The sequence below is a fragment of the Coloeus monedula genome (genome assembly GCF_965178545.1).
Source record: "Coloeus monedula genome assembly, chromosome: 4".
In the NCBI taxonomy this organism is placed as follows: Eukaryota; Metazoa; Chordata; class Aves; order Passeriformes; family Corvidae; genus Coloeus; species Coloeus monedula.
Window position 1 is genome coordinate 35,026,589 of NC_138784.1, and position 22,206 is coordinate 35,048,794.

Sequence of the window (22,206 nt, forward strand, 5' to 3'; positions counted from 1 at the left end):
AGAGAATTTGCCTGCTATGAAACAAATCTTAACCAGTCTGCCTCTGTGTGTGTGTTTGGGGTTGAGGGCGGGGGGGGGGCGAGGTGTGTCTGTGCAAAGTGGTTAAAACGGACCTTTATTTTAAATCTCTTGAAATATTTCGGGTTTTTTTAAATACTGTTTCTAAATGAAAGTATTTTTTGAAAGTCTTAGGTAATAAAAAGAAAAATAAATGAGCCGTATATTCATGCATTCCTATGGATATTGGAAAAGCCGGTGGTTTTCACCCAAAGTGTGAGCTTTGAAGTGTTGAATTCCTTGGTCCCTTCGCACATTGATAAGATTTAAAACACAGGCAAGAAAGATAGTGGACTATTTCGAAAAGGCACGAATTACGGAAAAGAGCTTCCGTGCTTCCTCGTGAAAGGAGTACTCGCTGAAGTAAAGCAAACCCGAGATAGCAATCTCTTCAGAAGAATATTTCAGCATCGTGTGCCCGCGCTTGTCTTTTCTACTGGGGCTATTTTAGAACCCGATTCGGCGGGCCCTTCCCCCGCTGGGGCGGGGAGGGGAGAAGAAGGGGGGCTTTAATGAGTGGCTGAAGTATCGGTGCAACACTGGCCAGCCGGGGCTGCGGAGCGGCTTAGAGACCTTTCCTGTGAACCCAGTCAAAGGTGAAGGGAAGGCCAGTTCGGGTCCAGCATGTTTCCCGGCAAGCAGCTTCCCTTCCTTCTTCAGCTGGTCTCTAATCTGATCTTTTCCCGGAGAAAGGGGTAGCTGAGGGATGTTTTTTTCCAGCTACCACTGTCGAGTAGCTGTGGGCACCATCCGCCACATGCACCATCTGCCCTTCCCTGTCATCTGTCAGGGCCGGGCTGGTACCCCCACATCTTCGTCCCTGTTCCCGGCGTTACCTGCCGCCATCACCGAGCTGGGGCTGCGGGAGGAGCGAAACCCCGTCGTGACAGAGCGCAGAGGTGGTGCTCGGGGGCTTGGGGTGCGACGGGTTTTTTTTGTGGTATGGGGGTGTCTCTTTGGTGGGGAGTGAGAGGTGGAAGCGTTTCCGTAAGCCCCCGAGAGAACAGGAATGGAAGGGGTGCAGAGTACGAGCGGTGCCCGCGGTGCGCGGCCAGGTGAGGCAGAGGCCAGCTGCCTGCCCCGGGAGAGAGGCTGGACCCTGCCCCAGGGGCCGCTCCATGGGTAGTTCCCCTCCCCGGATTTCACATGAAAAACGACACGTTTCCTCCTTGCACCTTCTGGAACAACGCCTGCTCTGGACCCGGGGAAATAGATCCTCTCCCTGCCCCCGCATCTCCGTGTGCTGGCACTTCGGCAGCGTGTTTATAACTGTGCGTTAAAAGCACTAAATGCCTTGGGGAAGGGAAAAAAAAAGGGGGGGGGGGGTGGGGAGAGACAGAGAGTAACAGAGAGAGAGAGAGAGAGGGAGAGAGAGAGAGAGAGGGAAAAAATGGAGCTCTGGATGTCTTTTAAATGAAAGACACATGCAACATTTTTGCAGCTTGCAATCCACTTTTATCCCAATAAATGTCCCTCTTTAAAGACAACTATTAAACTCCAGGAAAGCCGAGGACAAGGAGCATCTCCTACGACCGTAAACCCCCCAAGAGCTGCCAGCAGCAGCAGGGCTATTTCTAGGGAGGCCGGAGGGAGCGCGGGTGCTTGTCGCGGGGATGCGCGTGGCCCGCTGGCGGCGAGGAGCCGCCTCGGCGGCGGCAGCGCTCGCTCCCCACCGAGCTGCTCCGCACCCCGGCAGCCCCTCCACCCTTTCCCTCCCGGGAGGATCGGACCACCCCGGCGGCGGCGGCGGCGGCTGACCCGCGGGGCCGTGGAAGCGCCGGCCTCGTCCGGGGACCGAGCTGGGGACGGGCTGCAGCGTCCTCTGTGTTCTTCACCCCTGCTCCGCTGAGAGAACACGACCCTCCTGCGGCTTCTTCTCCCCAGTGGGGACTCCTCTCCCTTACAGCCCCGTCTTTGAGAAGCACTCCCCGCCGAGATTAGCGCCGACATTTATGTATATGCGTTTACAATATCTGAGTATTAAATATAGAGCGCGATAGCAACTATGACCGGGTCTTAAAATACGTCCTTCCTCAACAGGAAATAATAAATAAATAAATAAATAAAAATCAGAGTGATTCCACATCACTGTTAGCTCCAGGGACCAAATTCTGCTCTCATTTACCTCTGTGCAACCCAGAGGACTTCAAAGGGAAGGAGAGATGTAACCTAGGGGAGAATTGGCGCCACGTTCTCCTTAAAAGCTTGAAAACAGAAAGCTGACTTCAGCGGGCTAAAACCATTTGAGAGGGGTTGGACAGATCCCGGGGGAAAAGGCGGCAAAGGGAAAAAATTCTGTGCTGAGGTGAGACAGCTTTGAAAAGCATCTTTCTTCAGGGACCTACTCCCTCCGCCAGGCAGCCCCGTTATTAAGAGCTGCATGCAGATGTGCCGCTGTGTTTCCAGAGATGGAGTATCTCCTAAACCTTCTGTGAGAGGGTGTTATGTGTGATGGAGAGACGTTTCGTGACCAGAGGTGGTGTGAAGGAGCTCGCCCCTGCAGCGCATAGGAGCTCCTTGGGGGAAGCCTGTCCATTGGGACGAGCCGGGCGCGCACACCGCGGGACGCTCCGCGGTACCGCTGGGCTCTCCTGCGGGGACGGCTGGCTGCCTTACCCCCTCCGTCCTCGCATTCCTTCCCTTCCTGAGATCAGAAGTTACAGACCAAGCGTAGGAAAGAGGATCCCGCATAAATTTCAAACCTCTCGCTGCCGAACAGTCAAAGAATTTAGGAAGAGAAATGAGGGACTGCGGTGCCGGACCCGTACGCTCCGTTTCTGGGTCCGCAGCCGCTGCTGCTCGGGATGGCAGTTTCCAGCCGAAACAGGGCTACTGCGTGTTGGAGGGATCTCCTCACACCCTTCCATTTGTTTAAATAAAGTGAGAACGGCAGCAATACGGGCGATGATCTCCCCTTCAAATGTCCAGGAATCCCCATCCCCTCCCGTCCCTCCTCCCCATTTCTAATACCGGGTTTTAACTATGGATGTCAGGACAGATAGAAGATTTTTATCTTTTAATCTGTTTTACACCAACACTTCTGTTCCCTTCAGAAAAGTTACAACACGAAATTTATTTAAGGATTGAAGGGGAGGAAATTCATGCTACCTGAGACTCGGCTAAACGAATTTTGGGGGTACTATTCAATTCCTTCCACATACGAACATTCCAGTTGTCTGGTAAATGGAAGGTGAAGCAATGAAGATAAGGGCTGGGTGCTGCCGCGGGAGGAGTGCCCTTCAGTGAGGGGCGTCTGAGGGATGGTTATAGGGGAAGAAGGGAAGCAATAAATTGTCTTGAATGTGATCAAGCACCCCAATAACCGCCGCAGGTCGGGGATCGGGTGCGTGAAACACGAAGAGAAATGTCTACCTCGAAAAACAGGTGCTCGAATGGTTCAGTATTTCCACAAGTCTTCTGTTTTCTTTGCTGAGGCTTTACCTAGGAGCTCATTTCAATTTCAGACACGAAGATTTTACTGCATGAAATGGGCACAGGATCCAGAGAGACCTCTGAGAAACCAGACTCTCGGTCTCTGCCACTCGGTCCTGGGAACTGACCTGACCTTCGGAGGCGAAAAAAGGTGTAAAAAAACACTCTACGACTCACTCCATATCTCCCTCCCAGTGGAACGTGGCAAATTACAAATTACAGATCCAAACGCTAGCTTGGCTGAGAAATAATTTTCCAGACATCCTGCTTGTGAGAAGAATCATGTGAAATATTCTTATTGCCAGCAAAAAGAAGTGCATTGCCTCTCAACGAGCATTGAAATAAACTGAGTTTTGGGGACTGTTGTTTTGGGTTTTTTTGGTTTGCTTTTTTTTTTTTTTTTTCTTTATGTATGTGAAGCATCACTATTTTAATCCCTGAAAATAAAGATTGTGTTCCGGATTTCCGCAGCCAGGCTGCAAAAGGTCCCGATCCAAGCCCCTTTAACGAACTTTCTTCCTAACAGCCAGGTTTTGTTCACCTGAGCAAACAAACACAAATCGGTTCTGGTATACGTGGATAACTTTAAGATCTTCCGTTCGGAGAGGAAATGTTTAATTGACACTGTTTGGAGTGACTTTACCAGAAACCTGGGATCTGTAGTTTCAGAGATCAGTGAAAGTGTAGGAGCAAGTCGACTACACTTCTAGTCGGTAATTTAATGTTAATTCTGCGTGGGCAGCGGACGAGCCTATTGAGCTCCGCTCACCTCGCACAGGGAAAGTGGTGTCACCTCTCATTAGGCTGGGCCCGAGCCTGGAGCCTTTCCTGCTTTCCCAGCCAGGCTCGAGGTTCAGACGTTTCCAGGTCTAGTCCACAAAACAGCCCGAACGTAACGACAGCAACCATTTCACGGTTCCTGCAGTTTGGCGCTTTGACAGTGCCTCAGCTGTTTGGGGAGATTTCCTGTATGACACCTGCACAGATAAAATGAAGATTCCACGTGCCTCAAAGGCATACCCAGGGGGCAGGCAAGAAATTTGGTGAATGGGAAAGTTGCCCCGCTAGGAAAGCAGGATTGCTGCCAGGGCTGGACAAACCTCGACAATTTTCTTCTTACAACAGGTAGTGACTCCTAAACCAATTTTTTTTTTTAACACAAAATGGAATGAGATAATATTTAGTGTGTTGATTTTGATTTCATCTTAGCCCCATAGGAAATCTCAGCAGAGATGCTCTATAAAAACATTAATCTCTTATCTTGATCTAGTTCAAATTATAATGAACCCTACTTACATATGTGCTATAAAAACAAATTCTACACGAATTTAATCTGTGCTTCATCGGACTGCTATTGTAGCCCTTTATCAAGTTTAGAAAGGATTTGAAAGTTGAGTCGTGGGACTCAAAGCCCGGTGCAGTTTTGCACCACTAGAAAGAAGATATTTGCTCCTGAAGATGATTCTCAGATCCAATATACGTATTTATTCCTCTCCACTCCCCCCTCGCCGCACTTCGACTAAGAGTGGGATCTGACTTTCTACTCGGGATTTTAGGTAAGGCAAGCACAGAGCTGCTCTGTGTGCAGCCCCGGAGGAGGCGGCTGTCCCTCCGCCCTTACCGGGGGACAAAGCTTCTGGCAGCTTTGGCCGAGCCGGGCTCTTGCAGCCGGAGCGCCTCCTCAGAAGCCAAATCCTCGCCCCCTCCCCCTCTGCCAAGCTTTCCAACAAATTATATTCGCAAGGCAAAAGACAAACACCGTTCTTCATATCACAGAAACAGACGCCTTATAAGAAAAATTCAGAAGTGAAAAAGCTCGCTATCAGGTTTTGCAGTCAGTTATGGGTGAATATTTGCTTCTCCTCCCACCCTTACCCCTGTAATATATTTCCAAGGAGCAGGCGGTCCCCCCGAAGGAGCTGATAGAGAGTTTTAAGTGAACAATTCTGTCTAAATTGCCCCTTTTTCTCTCTCGTCGCGAAACAATGCTGGGCTGTAGGGCACTGAACTTCAGCGCACCTCTGCAAGAGAGCAAACTAAAAGCAGAGCCTTCCTTTGCAAGTTACCCAGTCTTCCCTGATGGCAGTTTGATTGCTAGTGGGACAATTCCGAAAATATAAGGGCTACATTACCGGAGCGACCCGAGGCTCTGAATGTATCGAGAGGCCTGGAGAGTGCGTGTGGGGGAGACTGCCTTGTCATCTCAGATGAATTGATTTCTTCTAAGGCATGAAATATGGGTCGACATTGTGGTTTCTAAGCACGAAGGTAAAGGAAGGTGTGAGACAGAAGGGGCAGGGTCTAAGAAATAGATCCCTGTTCAAGTTGGAGGTACTAACAAATGGATGCATTGAGCTGCTTTGACAAGGACTGCCGGTTTTCAAGGCTACCTCGTTTGAAAGAACCCTTGCTTTTTTTTTTGCATTTTTTCCCCCAATGCGATGTGTGCTAGATGCGATTAAAAGTGTGTAATTCAGCGATGCTGAAAACCACAGAGCAATTTTATTCCGGTCTTTCAGCACCGCCTCTGTACAGTCTCAGCCTTATTTTGTCATTTGCTGAGAGCTGCCTGTATCTTTTGAAACGCTAGCCTGCATTAAGGAGCATCTATCCCCGAGCCTTTAGACTCTCTGCCCTTCTTACCAGAAACGGCTAGATGGACACAAAAAAGAACTTAGTGGTTAACCGATATGCTGCTAATATTTCATCCACGGCCCCCCTTCTCCTCCTTTCCTTCCTCCCCCAGCCCCCCCGCCCCCCCTTTTAAAACTTCAGTGCTTGGAAAAACAACATATTTTAAGCTTTCCACACAAATATTGATATTGGCAAATAAAGCCAGCCCCCAGCTTTTGGTTAGAGACAGTCTTCTTTTTGTTTCTACCCTGGGCAATCCAAATTAATCCACTATATTACAAATTGCCTCGAAATATTTCACTTTTCCTGACAAAACCCATACCTGTCATATGCCACCACGAAATACATTTTTTCTAGTCCGTTTGTGAGCTGGCTCTTTCTAGAGGGTATCGGGCAGCGATGGGAGGTGAGGAGACGACATGATCCTGCAGGAAATTCTCTTATTTGTGTTTGCAGTTGTGCTGTGGCAAAGCACAAAATGTTTAATGTTATCAAGTTTTCAGGTAAAGCAGAACTGTGTAAGCTTCAATCCTTGCCTCGCCTCCTGCTCGCAGGGCAGGAGGTGCCGCCAGGTGAAAGCAGGTCCCCCCCCTTCGACCATTTGCCACCACAGCCAGCGCATCTCCCCCGAGAAGGGACAAATCCTTCCCACATCGTCCTGGCCGAGGCTCTGAGCTTAACCCGGCACACGGCCGGACTGCACATTACATGAAGGCAAGAACTTCCCGAGTCATTACCTGCAATTAAATGCGAGTGAAAACGGCACAAACATGGAGGAGATATGTAAAATACAGCTCTTAGGTTTTGTTTTGTTTGAATATTTTTTTAAAATTTATTTTATTTTCGGTCAAATGTCTCACAGAAATCCATGGGGCTGGACCCGCACTGGAGAATGAAGCCGTCGCTCGTGTTCTGGAAGCCAGGATCCGCGCCGGTTTGCCGGGCACAGCCCCTCGGAGTCGCTCCGGAGCGGGGCGCACCTCTCACAGAACCTGCGAACGGAGAGTAAACTGCGGGGGAAGAGAAAAAGCCACCAGAAACTGCCACTTCGTGAGACTGCCAGGCCGATGTTTTTATTCTCTTCTCGCCTAGCCGTGCTTTTTAAATCCCGCAGCAATCATTTTTTTCATGTAAAGGACATCGTCGTTTAAAGCAAAATTGCCGGAGAACTGTATTCACTCGCATGAATAGCAACGCATTAGACAAACGAGCCAAGCTTACGGCTGACCTGTGTTCTTGCAATGAATAACTGCTCGAACCCCCCCTACCTGGTAATGGTGACAGAACCCACACCATTTGGACAGGACAGCTAACATCTCATGATCGGAATGTAGCAGGAATATACAGCCCATTTTATTTTTGTACGTTCCTTTTCTTCAGACCATGGCTCACAAGCACAGAAAGTTGAGCCAATTTGAAACAGAGGCATTTATCCTTTATTAGAATTTAAGTAGTTATAGCACTCTCTCCTAAAAAGCTGTCTTCCATCTCAGGATATATGTGGAACACTTTGGCTGTGGCTCAGCTACCAGGTGGTGCTTATTTGCGTTCAGGACTGAAGTACTGCCTCCCAAAAAAAAAAAAAAAAAAAAAAAAAAAAAAAAAAAAAAAATTGCAAACCTGGTTTCTTTGCATAAGTGTAATTTAATAAATGAATAAGTTAGGAATAAAAAAAGCTTCTTAGACCCTTAGCTATTAATAAACATGGTTTTTATCACTTTGTGAAATCAGCATTTGTTGTTACCAACATAAAATGCTCTTACCTGCTTTATTGTTAAAGAGCTATCAATTGCATATCAGTCAGAAGTAATTTTATATCTTCCTAGGTATTTAGCTTATTTAATGTTTTATGCGGACAAAAAAAAAAAAAAGCTTTATATAAGTAGCAATCAGTCAACTAAGAAACTAAGAAAAGGTTACTAACTCCAAACAAATCTGTTTAACATTCGAATGAAGATCAGGGGAAGAACAAATGCTAGACCTTGGCAGCTAGTTAGGTATATACTAACCTGTTGTGTCAGCATCTGTCACCAATATAATGGAGGAAGTGCTCATAAAGGACAATCCAATTGTCTAGATGGTCCGCAAATAACAGTATAGCTCATAGTGTCATTAATTTAAACTTCCAGTCCTTGTAAAGATGGTCAGTCTGGGGCAGTCAAAAAATTAAAATCAAGGAGCTATTAATCCAATACATTCCTCATAGTGCTTTTAACAGTTGTAATGGAAGACCAAGAAGCAGTTTTGCAGCCATGTGTCTGAGGCCAGATTTGGATGCGGTCTGTGGCAAGTTTTTGAAAAATATAAACACTATGTACCGTGGACATGCCTTTAATGAATGCATGCTCGAATAATAGGATTATTAAAAATTAATGACAATGATTTACTAAATCAAAATGTAACACCAAGTCACTCTGCACCAAAGCAACGTCTATGCTATACATTGGCTATTTACATACCTGTTGAAACACAAAACGCATTTCAGCAATAATCTTTTGAGTCAGCATGGTTACTGCGTCTGAAGTAGGTAAGTAGGTACGTAGGCAGGTAAATCTGCCCGTTATTCAGTGAGAAACATTTCCTCACAGTCTTTTGTCATTCAGGTGTGTGTGATCTGAGTACCATTTAGCACCTCTCTAACATTAGAAATTCAGACCATGCATTTTGGGGAGGGGTTTTGTTTGTTTTTTTTTTTTTTTTTTCCCTGTTGCTGCAGGTGTTTTTCCTAATGCCGCCTTCAAACAACAGAGGGTTTAAAGAACTACTGTGCATACCTTCAGGTAAGTTGCACAGGAAAAGACAGTCCAGGGATCTGTTCAGGAGAGCTCCTAGAAAGCTCTTCAGTTTGCTTTGGGGAGTAACACCCATCAACGTTTCAATACATAAATGCACCTTGTTGTTTTCTTCTTTATTTCAAATGAATGCTTTGAATACATTCCTGAGTCCCAAGCTTCATACATACAAGAATTTTTTTTAAAAGAGCTTATTCATATGAAGTTCCTCATCCTTCATGTTAAAGGATCTTCAGGGAACAGAAAAAAGGGTCGAGGAGGTGATGCTAGTGAGCCTGGAAGAAGTCTGAAGCACTGCAAAGGCAGCAGCACATCCAGGAACACAATTTCAGGGTTCTGTGATGTAAGTTTTGCTGGACTGTCACTGACTCACAGCCACTCCAACATTAGAACAGACTGACAGAGAAACTTTTAAGAATATGTTCTTGTCCTAAATGAGAATTACTGCATCAGGGGGTAGGTGTGGAGGGGACAAAGAAAAGTGGGGGCGAAAAAAAAGAAAAAAAAAAGGAAATTAAAAAGAGAGAACTAAAAGAAAATGCCCAAAAGACACACACAAAAAAAGCATGAAACTGCTTGCAGAGTAGGGCTTGAAAAATAAATGCAATAAATACCCACCACGTGTATCACTCGTTTTACCTCTGACCTTACGTACTAGAAGATGTGACTATGAACACCAAGGCACGTTGGTTACTTCTCCTTACCCCTGAGTGCAATAAAGGTCTTTCTGCTAGCTTGAACAGAAGTTGCACCTTGCACATTTTTCTGTATTTGGTCAGACACGCTGTACTCTGAACATTGCAATTCTGAGAAAGATGTGTTGGATACCATAATAAGACCTCATCCTATTACACTTTGCAATGTTATGTAATGAAAACAGAAACATGTTTTGGCATACTTTATACCTTTATTTCTGTTGGGTATATTACTTAACTTATGCATGGCAATATCAACTAATTGAATAGCAGACTAAGCGCATCATGAACCCACAAAGGCTTGTCAGTGAATATTGCCACTCCAATTTGTAATTCAGTAAACTGCATATTAAAAAGCTACCATTTATCTTTGCAAAATAAAATGCCTTAAAAAATGTTGCCGACCCATTTTATTTAGGCTGGAAGGTATTTCTCATTCAGAAACACCTTGAAAGCAAAATATATTAGGTATGGCAATTTTTATACAGCAGATACATTTTAGATAGAGATGTAGCTACAGATATAGATGATGCAGATATAGAAAGAAGCATAAAACCTGAAATATCCCTTATTTACAGTTCTGGTGATGTGCAGTATATTATGGATACTCTAGACAAATAGAGGGGACAATCTGCAAGATATGTTAAACTATGAATTGCTTGATTTTGTATTTTGATTTCCAGTTAACACCTGTGACAGTGGCTACACACACTGCCAGGTGTATTGGCAGACATTTTGAAATAACAAAGTTTTTCCTCTAAAACTCATAACCTTGATGTTAAAAGCAAAATCACAAAAGCTCCAGTATTGGTTAGTGATGTTTAGAAGTAACTATATTGCAGACCCTGAAATCAAGCTGAACATTTAACATCAGACACTGGGAAACTAACTAGGTAAGATAAACATCTATTTTATACCCTGTTGCATACCCTGGGCATTTTATACCCTGTTGACAACCACAGCATTTCTACAGTCAGGTCAAGCAACCTTCACTGACCATAATTCCCCAGAAAGGCAAAGAAATCTTTTCTGAAATAGGGTGCACTTCTCAAAAGCAAGTGATAATAAAAACAGGACAGTGGTTCAAACAAGCAAAATTATTTAGTGGAGGTTTTCCATGAGATCAGCCATCTTTTTATTTGAAAATGAATGTGAGTATTCACAAAAGTGGAGATAAATGCTTTTAATCCATAGCTGGATGTGTATGTTAGAATTAAAAGCACTTTACAGAATAACATGACGTTAACTTAAGTACATTCTTAAAACAGCCACAATGCAATAATTTATGTTCTTTACTGACTGAAGTTTCAAGCCCCATTACCCTCTCCACCTCTTTCTCCATCTACAGGGGGTTGAGGCTTACGAAAACAGACAAGGAAATACCAAAGACAGCCTTTTTTAGATCCAATTAGCAACCTATACCCTCAAAGTGGAAAACATTAAAATAATGTTAGTCTTTGAAATCAAGGAACATATTCTGCCCTGAATGCTGATGGACAAAGCATTGACTAGAAGTAATGAGTTAGATACCCATGAACATCTCTTTCTCTAGATTTCCTTGCACCACAGAACATTTACACATGGGCCTGAAGGAGCCTCTCTCTGCGAAAAAATTATGTTGGGTTAACAGTGACACGTAGATCTAATTTTACGTCATCCCAGAACAAAATGACAACCTTTTATTTTTTTTTAATTCTCTAGGAAACAGAAGTATTTGAAAGTATTAAACTATAACAGGTTGCTTTATCATATTATGACAATCTAGAGGACTACTCATACTCCTAAAAAAGGAAAAGTGCATGCCTATCATTTGTATACTCATTCAGTCAAATATTCTAAACAGACTTCTCTAAGAATGGCATTGCTGGCTGTTATAGCTCACAACACAGTTTGCAAGCATGTATTTTATTTTGTAAGAAAATGAGAATTCAGTGTTTCAATATGTGACATACATCACATGAACATGAACTCTTATTACATTTGGAGTTCCCATCCAGTTCTTACAAGCAAGCCTAAACTTAGTCACTGTGCAACAAACCTTGCAGAGTTAATCAGTTCTGCATTCTATACCACATGAACATATAAGCAATTGAAAACACAAACTATGATAACTTACTGACAGGTATAAAATACTTTGACCAAAAAATCCCATCAAACCCAAACCACTGTAACCATGTATAATAAAGTAAGTCAAAAGTAGTTAACTGAAACTGGTTTATTGGTAATAAATGAAAATCCAACAATTGATATTCAGAGGCTTGAAAAGAAACAGCTCTCCATATGCTCTCCATATTGGATTAAATCAACTAGTTAAGTTATCTCCAATATTCAGCTAATATTTTTAAGCTTTTGCCTTTTTTTGCCTGCTCCCCATCCTCCACTTAGCTGCACTGGATGGTCTCGAAATGATATCCGTTCTTTATGAGATGGACGCAAATATGATTTTTCTGTAGTAGAAATATTCTTTTCTAAACAACAAAACAGACGTGAAATTAAAAACCAACCAACCAAAACTCCCTAAATTTCACTGTACCATATTATTTTCAAGACACTAATATTTTTATGTCCAATTTGACAGCACACAATTTTTATAGTTATGTATTGCTCACCTTTTAAAAGTAATACAAGTATTTTCACAAGGTAGTATTTTCAAAAATAAAAAACCTCCTTATCCAAAAAGATAGAAAAATTACCCAACAAAATTGTCATATTTTTAAAAGTGCCACTATCTGTCCATTTTGAAGCTAAACACCTATGGAAATACTCAATGCTTTTGACACAGAAATGCACCCTTCAAGTGGATTAATTGTTTTACTATATTAGATCAAATAAAAGAGAGTGTTCTTTTGTTCAAAGCTCAGGAATACTTTAACTTAGATGCTGGATAGTGCCACAGAAAAATTTAGGAACATGTGAAAAAATCACTTTCATTGTCATGCATACAGATGCTCAAACAATTTAGACAATAGTTTCTACAAAACTCTTAAGATGATTATTTAAATAAAATAACCAGTAGGCATGACCAAAGGTATGATATTCATTTAACAAAAATGAACACTTTACACCTGGAAATATCTTTCTTTGGCATCTCTAAGAAAGAAAACATCTGTGGAAGACAATCCAAACTTTGCAAGAGAATGATATGATGCTCACATTACAGCAGTTTGTGTTTGTGTATATATATATAAAAAATTAACATGCCAGCTTATCAAATACCTATTATATGAACAACTTTTTACCACTTAACAAAGGAAAATATTATTACCTACATAGTTTCAGTATTTTTGATATTTTAAATGTTTAGTACTTCTCAACAGAAAAATTAAATTTCTTGCAATACATAGTGCCAAAAAAGTAGAACAAAGTTTAAATCATATGACTGAATATCATTCTATGTACCAAAGAGTAAGACTTTCTTTGTTTTCTCGTGGATGCTTTTATGTAACCTGCTAGATCTAAATGTCAGGGGGTTTTCCCCACCCACATTTCCCTTTCTTATGAATTCTTAAATTATTGCAAATGTATCTTACTAAATAGTTCTCTCTTTTGGCAGTCAAGAGCTTTCAGGTATTTTTAACATTATCTCCATTCATCTTCTTATGGCTCTACAGATGTAGCCAATTGTTTTTTTCTTAAAAATATATGATTTACTCTAGATGTACCTCCTAAAGATTTAAAATCCTGATATTTTGTCTTTACACCATTCCTGGTTTCCTTGCCTTTGGATTATTTTATTTAACACCTCAAGTGGTAGCAGATCTCTCTAGTACAGAAAGACTTTTGTCAAAGAGCAAAGAAAATATTTAATCAAGCAGTAAACTTTCCATTAATTATTTTGACTGGGAACCATAACATATTCACTGAAGGCTAAAACCCTCAAATAAGTAAATTAAGTGGTTAATTAGTGAAACTTCAAAATAAATCTAACATGGTAATAATATTTTTTAAATTGCATGCCTTTAATTTAAAGCAATATTTTCTGAAACTGAAAACATTGTTAAACAACAAAAAAATTAAGACTGGAGTATGTTCTTTGTTAAAATAAAAACAAAAAGGAAATAGCTATTGCACATTTGAAGTGGAAAACAAAATCAGGCTAACTTATTCTTTTCCCATGCACTCATCTTCAACATGGTATCAATAATATAGGTAAACAAGACATACCAGCTATTTTTTTTGTATATTTTGACAAAAAATGCATTTAATTACATTATTTTTAAAACAGAATATAAACAAATGCTAGAAAGAGCCTATCAAAAATGAATTTGAAAACTAGTCTAGTAGTGATAAAATCAATACAGCAAGACAGTCAATCAACCTCATCCTAACTGCCTGATCTGGATTATTTCTGGACTAACAGCCTCACTTGTTTACAAATCTGTGTGCACTGCTAAATAGTATTTTCATGATGGATTTCAGAAATCTGTACATGCAGGGTTTTTGGCTCTCCACTTGTAACTATATACAATGCATTGGAAGGGATATATTGTCCTTACATGAGTATGAAATGCATATTATTTATTCCATTAAAAAATCCCCAAAGACCTGCTATAATTTGCTGCAAGAAACTTGTGAAAAGTGTCCATAAATTGCTAATATATCCTTTTATTTTGGCAGAATAACAGCTGCATCTATCATACCATGAATTCTGCTTGTCTAAACAGAGACAAAAGTTCATAAATTTGTTTTTTTATTTTTAAACTGATTTACACATTGTTCAGAGGGTAGAACAGTCAAGAAATGTAATAAAATATTAATCTGAAGTGCATATAGACTGTCTGGCAAAACAACATTTTAGATGTCTGTGAGAATCATTGCTCAGGATTTGCAGACCCTCAGCAGTAGGGCAGGATAACTTCATCAGCCTGAAGGTATTTTCACAAAATCCCTGATACTCTAGAGGTGTAGATTCTCTGCTCTCTTTAACAAATCAGAGGCTCTCCCAAAGTCCAACAGTCATGGCTCTCTTTTTCTTTATCTGGTCTCGTTACACTTTATAGTGTCTGCTTCAAACTGCATTATACAATTGTGACCTAGACAAACTGAATTGAAGCACAGACTAACTCTGTATTCTTTCTTTCCATCCTTTACACAGTTCTCAGCACTTTCAGCCAAAGAAAATAAAGCCATTGCAGAGAATGATCAACTAATTTGGAATGAAATATCTACAGAGGGGTTTGTTGTAAATCACCGTAAATAATTCCTTTTGTATGTCCCCTCTTTCCATCTCTGAAATGGGCACTTTTGATATCTACTAAATAGTACTAAGAGATGGGTATTATTGTCAATGCTTCTGTTCCAGTTATCAGTCTAATTGGAGTGATGAAAGACAGAGCTGGCATTGAGAACCAACAACTTACTCCCTGAAGAAGAATTCTTAAGCACAGATAAGTCATACCAGCATAGTACCGTTTGCTTACTCCTATTCACATCATTGCTATTTCTCAGATGTTACACTAGTGCCTATTGTAACTGCTAGTGGCTTAAATATTATTTATGATTGAAAAATTGTGTCATAAAACAAAGAAACCTCATTTATAATGAAGGTATTAGTCAAATATGAAAAAGGGTTTTGCTGCAGTTCTTTCTCCTAGAGTTTAATGCAAGACCAAACAGAACGATTAATGAAAACATACTAATAGTATCATAGATTCATAAAGGTTGGAAAGGACCTCTAAGATCATGGAGTCCAACCATTGGCAGCACTGCCAAGTCCACCACTAAACCATGTCTCTAAGTACCACATCCACAAGTTTTTTGAACACTTTCAGGGATGGTGATTCCACCACTTCTCTGGTCACTCTGTTCTAATGCTTGACCACCTCTTCAGTGAAAAAAATTTTCCTAATATCTATTCCAATAATGATACTCCAATAAAGAATGGAATGCATTGCAAATACAGGACCTACCTGATTGATCATACATATGCCCACAAATTACTAGGCTTACTTTTACTTCATATCTTTTGGTATACCAGTGAAAATCTAGGTATGAGCATTTCACAAGTGCTCAAGAGCAGCTTTGCACTTAAGTGTAAAGTGAGCAACTAGGTAGAATCTTCCAAGAAGTAAAAAAAAATTGCATGTAAACTACAAAAAAATCAGTGACTTGATTGTCAATACCTGTATTTATAACAGATTTCCTGATTCTGATTTTCAAACAGGCATTTTTTTTCTTTCAGAAATATTTAATAAAGACACCTCCATTAGGAAATGGTAAGAATTTGATCAAGATCAAGAGGATGAGAGAAGACAAGAGAGTCTGGTAAGGGAAGACAATGGCACTCTGAATTAACAGATTGAACCTAGAAGTGTTAAAAACACAATCTTGTTTTTCAAAAAAAAAAAAAAAAAAAAAAGCAGCAAACCAGATAACAAATGCAACTTTCCAAATCCCCCAAAACACACCAAAATGAATAGGTAGGTGAATCCTTAATAAATTTGTTTCACTTTTATTTGTTATTTTGAGTTTTTTACATATTTCTCTTACAGCATTACTAATGATGTGAACAGTTTTTACAGCAAGCTTGGATTTGCAATATATCCATTTTCCTCTAAACTGCAATGTGTCCTGCAAATGAATGGTTAACATGCTAGCATATGAGTGAATCAAATTACTACTATCATAATTTCTTGACTGGTAAAATAAAGGTGAAATTTACAGTCATATTTTGCTATAAAGATAAAGAACTAAAACAAAAAACTATTTCATTTGAGTATGTGCTGAAAGGCATATATTGCATTAATATGCATACATACACACATAGGTATGCACGTGCGTTTGTGATTTATGAATAATTGTAAGCATAATCACAATACTTTTATTTCATGTTATGTTCCTTAAGTGTATTTGTAGTGGGCCTTGCCCAAAGGCAACAACAGAAAGATTCACACTGTTTCAAGATACTGTCTTTAGTGTCTTTACTAAACAGAAATTAGATAAATATAAACTAATATGTTTATTAAACATGAATTAGAACAATTCCATTTGGTTTACTATATACAGTACTGATATTTTTGACAACAACTATTATTATTCTTCTTACCATTACTTGTACTAGAATTAAATAGAACCTGGCAAGTATATTAAGTATAATTTAACATGGTACATGGTTATTCTAATACCCACTGATGTGGGAACAAATCTTAGCCAAGAAAAGCAATTGGAAGACAGGCTCTAACAGTTATTTACTTGCAACAATTTACTATATGAAGCTCCAGTATGGTCTGAGAGACTTTCAGATGCCTATACATACCAAAAAACTATTTCATTTGAGTATGTGCTGAAAGCTTGTCTTGGGGTAATGTCACATGCTTCTATTTCTCAGCAGTCACTTTTTGGTTGTTTAATCTGTTTTCTGCTATTGATTTGTTCTGGTCTTTTTTCTGTTAAAGTCTGGGTCTTTTAACAAATGTCAAGCTTTACATATCCTCTGTTTTGATAAGTAATGCAATATGCAAAATGCTTTGAATGAAATTCTTGGTGTCCAAGAAGAAAAGCTTTGTTAAAAAGGTTATGATAGAAATTTTATGATGCATAGTAGACGTCATAGGACATTTATCGATCCACCTAACATTGTGTGTCTGGAGATATAATTTATTTCAAAGTCCTTACCATATTGTATTACTTAAAAACAAGTACAGCATAAGAAGGCATGGAGAAAAAAACCTCAACATTTTAATGAAAGTGACCAGAACGAATCCTTAGCAGCAAAGCATTTACATCAATTTAAGCTCTGGAAAGAAGGTAGGTTCAGCAGGTCTGTGAAAAAGGTAAATGCTACAATATCAGAAAAAATTAACCTTTTACTAATGTTACTTATGGCTATAATGAAGCTGTATTCTTTTTTTTAGTTGCATTGTTTGCATAAAAAATATTGTATTGCAATTTTACATTATATTTTTAAATTTCAAAATTATATTTAAATAACATTGAAAATTCTGGGGAGCAATTTATATGAAATCCCACATGATATGTAAAGATATATCTCCTTTTTCTATGGAGATTTGAAGAAAGAATATACTCATGATTAATATTTTTTCTTTGTAAGTAAATGATGAATCTTGTTTGTAAATCTGCTTGACTTCATGTCGCTAGGAGTAGAGACTAGGTCTAAAATTTTATAGAAATGATGAACTTAAATTCCTTTGTTTACCAAACATTGATGCTCTTCTAACTAGATCATGCTGACAATTACATACTTGAATAATCTGAACTCTAAAATGTGACTGAGTCACATGGAGTTGAGAGAGAACAATTTACAAGAATATATTATAAACATTTATTAATTGCCATTCCACACAGTTAAAATAAACATAATAAACATAGTGTTCCAAATACATTCCTGTAAAACACAACTCTTTTCTAACTACAAACAAGACTTTCAGCCCTACTGGTTATTACAGCTCAATATTTATTTTGTGTTTCAGCTCCTTATCTATTTCCCCAATTCTGACCATTTAGGATGAAATTGTGTCTGCCTGAAATTTTCCAAAAAAGTTTGGTCACTTTTAAGAAAATATGTAAAATATTTATGTTGTCCTTTGCAGAGGAGACCTAAAATCTACCAAATAACAAAGCCTTCCTTTTAGGATATGTCCAAATTTGGATCAAGTATATACAAATTGAAGTTTTTCCATGATCAAAGAAGGAGTTCTTGATCTTTTGGGCTGTATTCACTAAAATGCCAGTCATGGAAACATGATTAACCATGATATTACATGGAGCTAAGCAAGACAACTCCTAAAGATAATGTGGAAGATCATGCTAACTCAGGGAACTTAAAAGCCTGCTCATTTCATGTCTGTGAATGAACAATAGCTACAGAAACCGCAAAGAGGGTAAGAATCAAAACTCCTACAGGAAGAAGACTGAGAGAAGAGGCAAAGGGCTGGAACTAAAATCCAAGAGAGGAATGAGACTGACTTGGAATCAAGAGAAACTAAAGCTAACTTCATAAACATTGTCCTGGCACAGCTGGAACAAGAGACTAGAATGACTTGACAAAGAGAGTGACACAGAGCAGAGAGAAAAACATGAGGAAGAAGAAAATTGTAATTGGCAAAGGGGAACTGAGTAAGAATAAAGAAGATGGATTATGGGCACTATATGGCTCCTAACTCTCAGAATGTACATAATTAAAAGAAGTGAAACACAGGTAATGATAAGAAAGAACACAAAGAGTAAGTACATTATGAGACTGGACTCAAGATCTGCCTAAACACTACACTAAAACAGGCCAAATTTGGAGGAAGTCTAAACTAGAAGATGATAAGTCTGAGGAATATTGTCAGGAATAATCTGGATTCAGAAAGAAACAGAGAGAGAAGAAAAAGGTAATCAGACCAGGATCTGTAGAAACAAACAGAAGACTTGATGGCTTATGTGGGAAGGAAGAGTGGATGGGAGAGGAAGCTTATGCTGCAATAAGTTAGAGGACAGAAACAAGAATTGTTAATAGTAAAAGAAAGGATTACGGAACACAGGTGTGGAAAAAACAGCAACGAAAAAGAGACAAATCAGAAGGAAAAAAACAACAAAAGAAAGAATGCCTTGGGAAAGAAGATCTCATAGACATATCTTTACCATCCAGTGCAACAATCTGAAATAGCTCAACATAAATTACTGGACCTTTCAGTGCACTGACTTGAGAAATATTTTTGAACCTACTTAACAAACATCCCACAGCAACGGAAACATAAAATTGTTATTATTGACTCAAATCATAAGACAGAAATCCTTGTTGATGGTTTAATGTTTCCATGTGTCTAAGCGGATATCTAAGTGAGCTACAAGCCAATGTCTTGAAATCGGTTTTTCTCTCTCTCTTCTTCTTTTTTTTTTTTTTTTTAAATCTGGTTTCTCCAAAAAACCACACTGAAGAACTTCCAAACCTGAGTAGAAGACTATAGACTATCCAGCTGTAAAATTAAGCACTTAAAATTTAGAAAATGCCTTTGTGTATCTGTTCTGGAATTATTTTCATAATTGAAAACATGGATGATGAAATTACATGAGATCATGTATCATTTTTTCTCCCTAGCCTGTTAAATTCAATGAAAGCAAGTTCTACATGCCTTTTAAAATCTGCATTTAGGTAATTTTTTAATATGCAATCTCAAAGTGAATTAAGCAGCATCTGGTAAAATGTCATTCTGTAGTCTATTCAAAAAGATTAGGTATATGTTGTTTGATAGTTAAACAATACATAGAAAAATATGTATGTATCTCCACAAAAAAGAAAAAAAAAAGAAAAAAAGAAAGAAGGAAAGAAATATGCACAAGAAACCCCTTGGTAAAATATAAGTAAATTCATAGAGAGCTTAAAAATGAGATGCTTACTACACAGAGTTTACAAATCCTAAATGAAAGACAGCAGTCCTTGAACTAGAATATATAGACAATAGTGACACTGAGAAGAAAGGAGCAATAAAGCAGGAATTTTTTAAAGTGAAGCTGTACCATACACTGCTCATAAAAAAGTTGAAGAGTTTCTAACAACTCTCATCATGAAAGAAGGGATGCAAAAATAATCAAGCTGGGGGCTCTGTCAAGAGCAAAAAGAATTGAATAAGATTCAAAAAGAAAGTGAAATAAAAGTTACTTTGTTTTTTGTTCTGAGTTGGAAGACTTTTCACTGTAAGAAAGTCATAATTAAACTGCATTAATTTAATTTCACTGACTAACACGGTAGTAAAGTTTGAATTTATTTGAGAAATAGAACCCATAAATGTTTTTCAGTGGAGATATACATGGGTCCATTTTTGAACTAAGGTTCAGGTCCTAATTTTTGTTTTTCCTGGGAAGCACTATTTTACTGCTCTCAGAGGCTTCCTGAAAAGCTAGAATTCAGGGAGGAGAAGAATTAAGAATTCTGGGCAGTATTTTAAATAACAAAGGCACAGATCCCATTGTATTTCACTTTCAAATTCTGGTCAGAAGATTGCAGTTCCCAAGGCAAATATAATGAAAATAAAGCTTCAATTTGCAGAGAAAAGAAAACCACAAAATTGTGATGACAGTTAGACAATGTAAATATGTAGGAGACTCATCTAAAGGACCAATATTGGTTGGCCAGAAACATATTAGGAGGAGAGAAGGTAGTTGATTGTCACAGCCTACTCACAAATTGGATATGAGGATATAAAAACACTATACTGTCTAGCTAGGTATGAAAAATGCTTAGCTTCTAATTCTTGCAAAATATTTCTGTGCCCATCTTGCAACTTAATGTTGACTATAGTACCAATTCTCAGGAAAGTGATGAAACAAAAAATACAACCAGAAATTCACACCAATGTTTATGGAGTTATAAAAATCATAAACAATGGTCAGATAAGAATGGACACCCCCCCTCTCCCCCCACAACCAGCCCCATACAAAAAATTACCTCAAGAAATAGAAAAGAAAAAATAGTTACTAGGGAGCATAAAGCAATAACTATGATTTCTACAAGGAATATAATATTCTTTGTAGAACATAATACAAATATGTTCTTAGATCATAACATACTGGCCATTAACAGAAACAAAGTCCTAAATAACTATTTAGTCCAACTGAACAACGGCTACTCTTTCTTTAGGTTATACATTTATTTAAGCTTTATTCTTTTAATATTGAGTCAATTTAATGAACAATTATATTTCCTTTTGAACATGTAACAGGGAAGCAAATCAAATACTTTAAAGTAAACAAATGCTTTCCTTAAACTAAGATATACTATGCTAAAAGTATTTCTTTTATTACTTAATTGATTTTGCTTTGTCAAGGAACAGAATTAAGTTAGTTTAGGATTAATGCATCCCATCCAAATTTTTCAGAAAAAATAGTAAATTTGGCTTATAAAAACCTTGACATTGTTTTATTTAGAATTCAAAGAACCTGCCTTTGGAAAAAAAGATCTATAGAAAGAACATAAAAGTTGGGAAGTTCCCAAAAATATTTCTTAAAATCTTGATTTAGTCTTTCTAAAATCCCCTGTGAATTAAAGGATAATAACTTCAAAGTGTTGGAAGTTTTGTTTTAACAAAGACATGATCATTCATACATTTCCCTGTACTATATATAAAAGGTATTTTATTTCAGTATCACATAAATTTGAGAGGGATTTTTTTTTAGTAATTATACTTAAGAATCCATTATCTTGCATTTCTAGACTTTACTTTTCAGCCTGTAAGATCTCAATAATTTATTGATACAATTTCTAAATTACAAGTTATATATAAGGAACATGTATGACACTCTCAAATAACAGCTCTTGATTCCTAACAATAATTGAATTCTGAGCAGCAACCAAAACTATGGATGTTGGAAAGTGAACTTAGTAACATTTTATTAATTAAAGATTGTCAAACCATTGAGGTTAAGATCTCCTGAAAAAATGGTACAAGAGCTTGATTTAATAATTTATTAAAATGACAGCACCTCTAAAGCCACAGCATCTTTATGATAATCTGTAATACAACTACTAAATCACTGAAACAGTTCCTAGGCATCTTCATTTAATATTTCAGAAGGCAAAACCAAGAGAGACTATACAACAGGAAAGCATTTTATAACAAATACATTCTCAGTAAAGGCAAATTTATAATGTTTTC

At 38.7% G+C, this 22,206-nt stretch overlaps 1 protein-coding gene across 1 annotated transcript in view; it reads right to left on the reverse strand.

Moving 5' to 3' along the window:
- Positions 1–11,938: 11,938 nt before the first annotated feature.
- Positions 11,939–22,206, reverse strand: part of LRRIQ1 (leucine rich repeats and IQ motif containing 1) — a gene marked incomplete at both ends in the record, with an annotated part of 103,694 nt that continues 93,426 nt past the window's right edge. The window contains one exon of the mRNA XM_082280291.1: positions 11,939–12,078. Within this exon, the coding sequence (XP_082136417.1) occupies positions 11,939–12,078 (140 nt within the window). The remainder of the gene's footprint in view (positions 12,079–22,206) is intronic.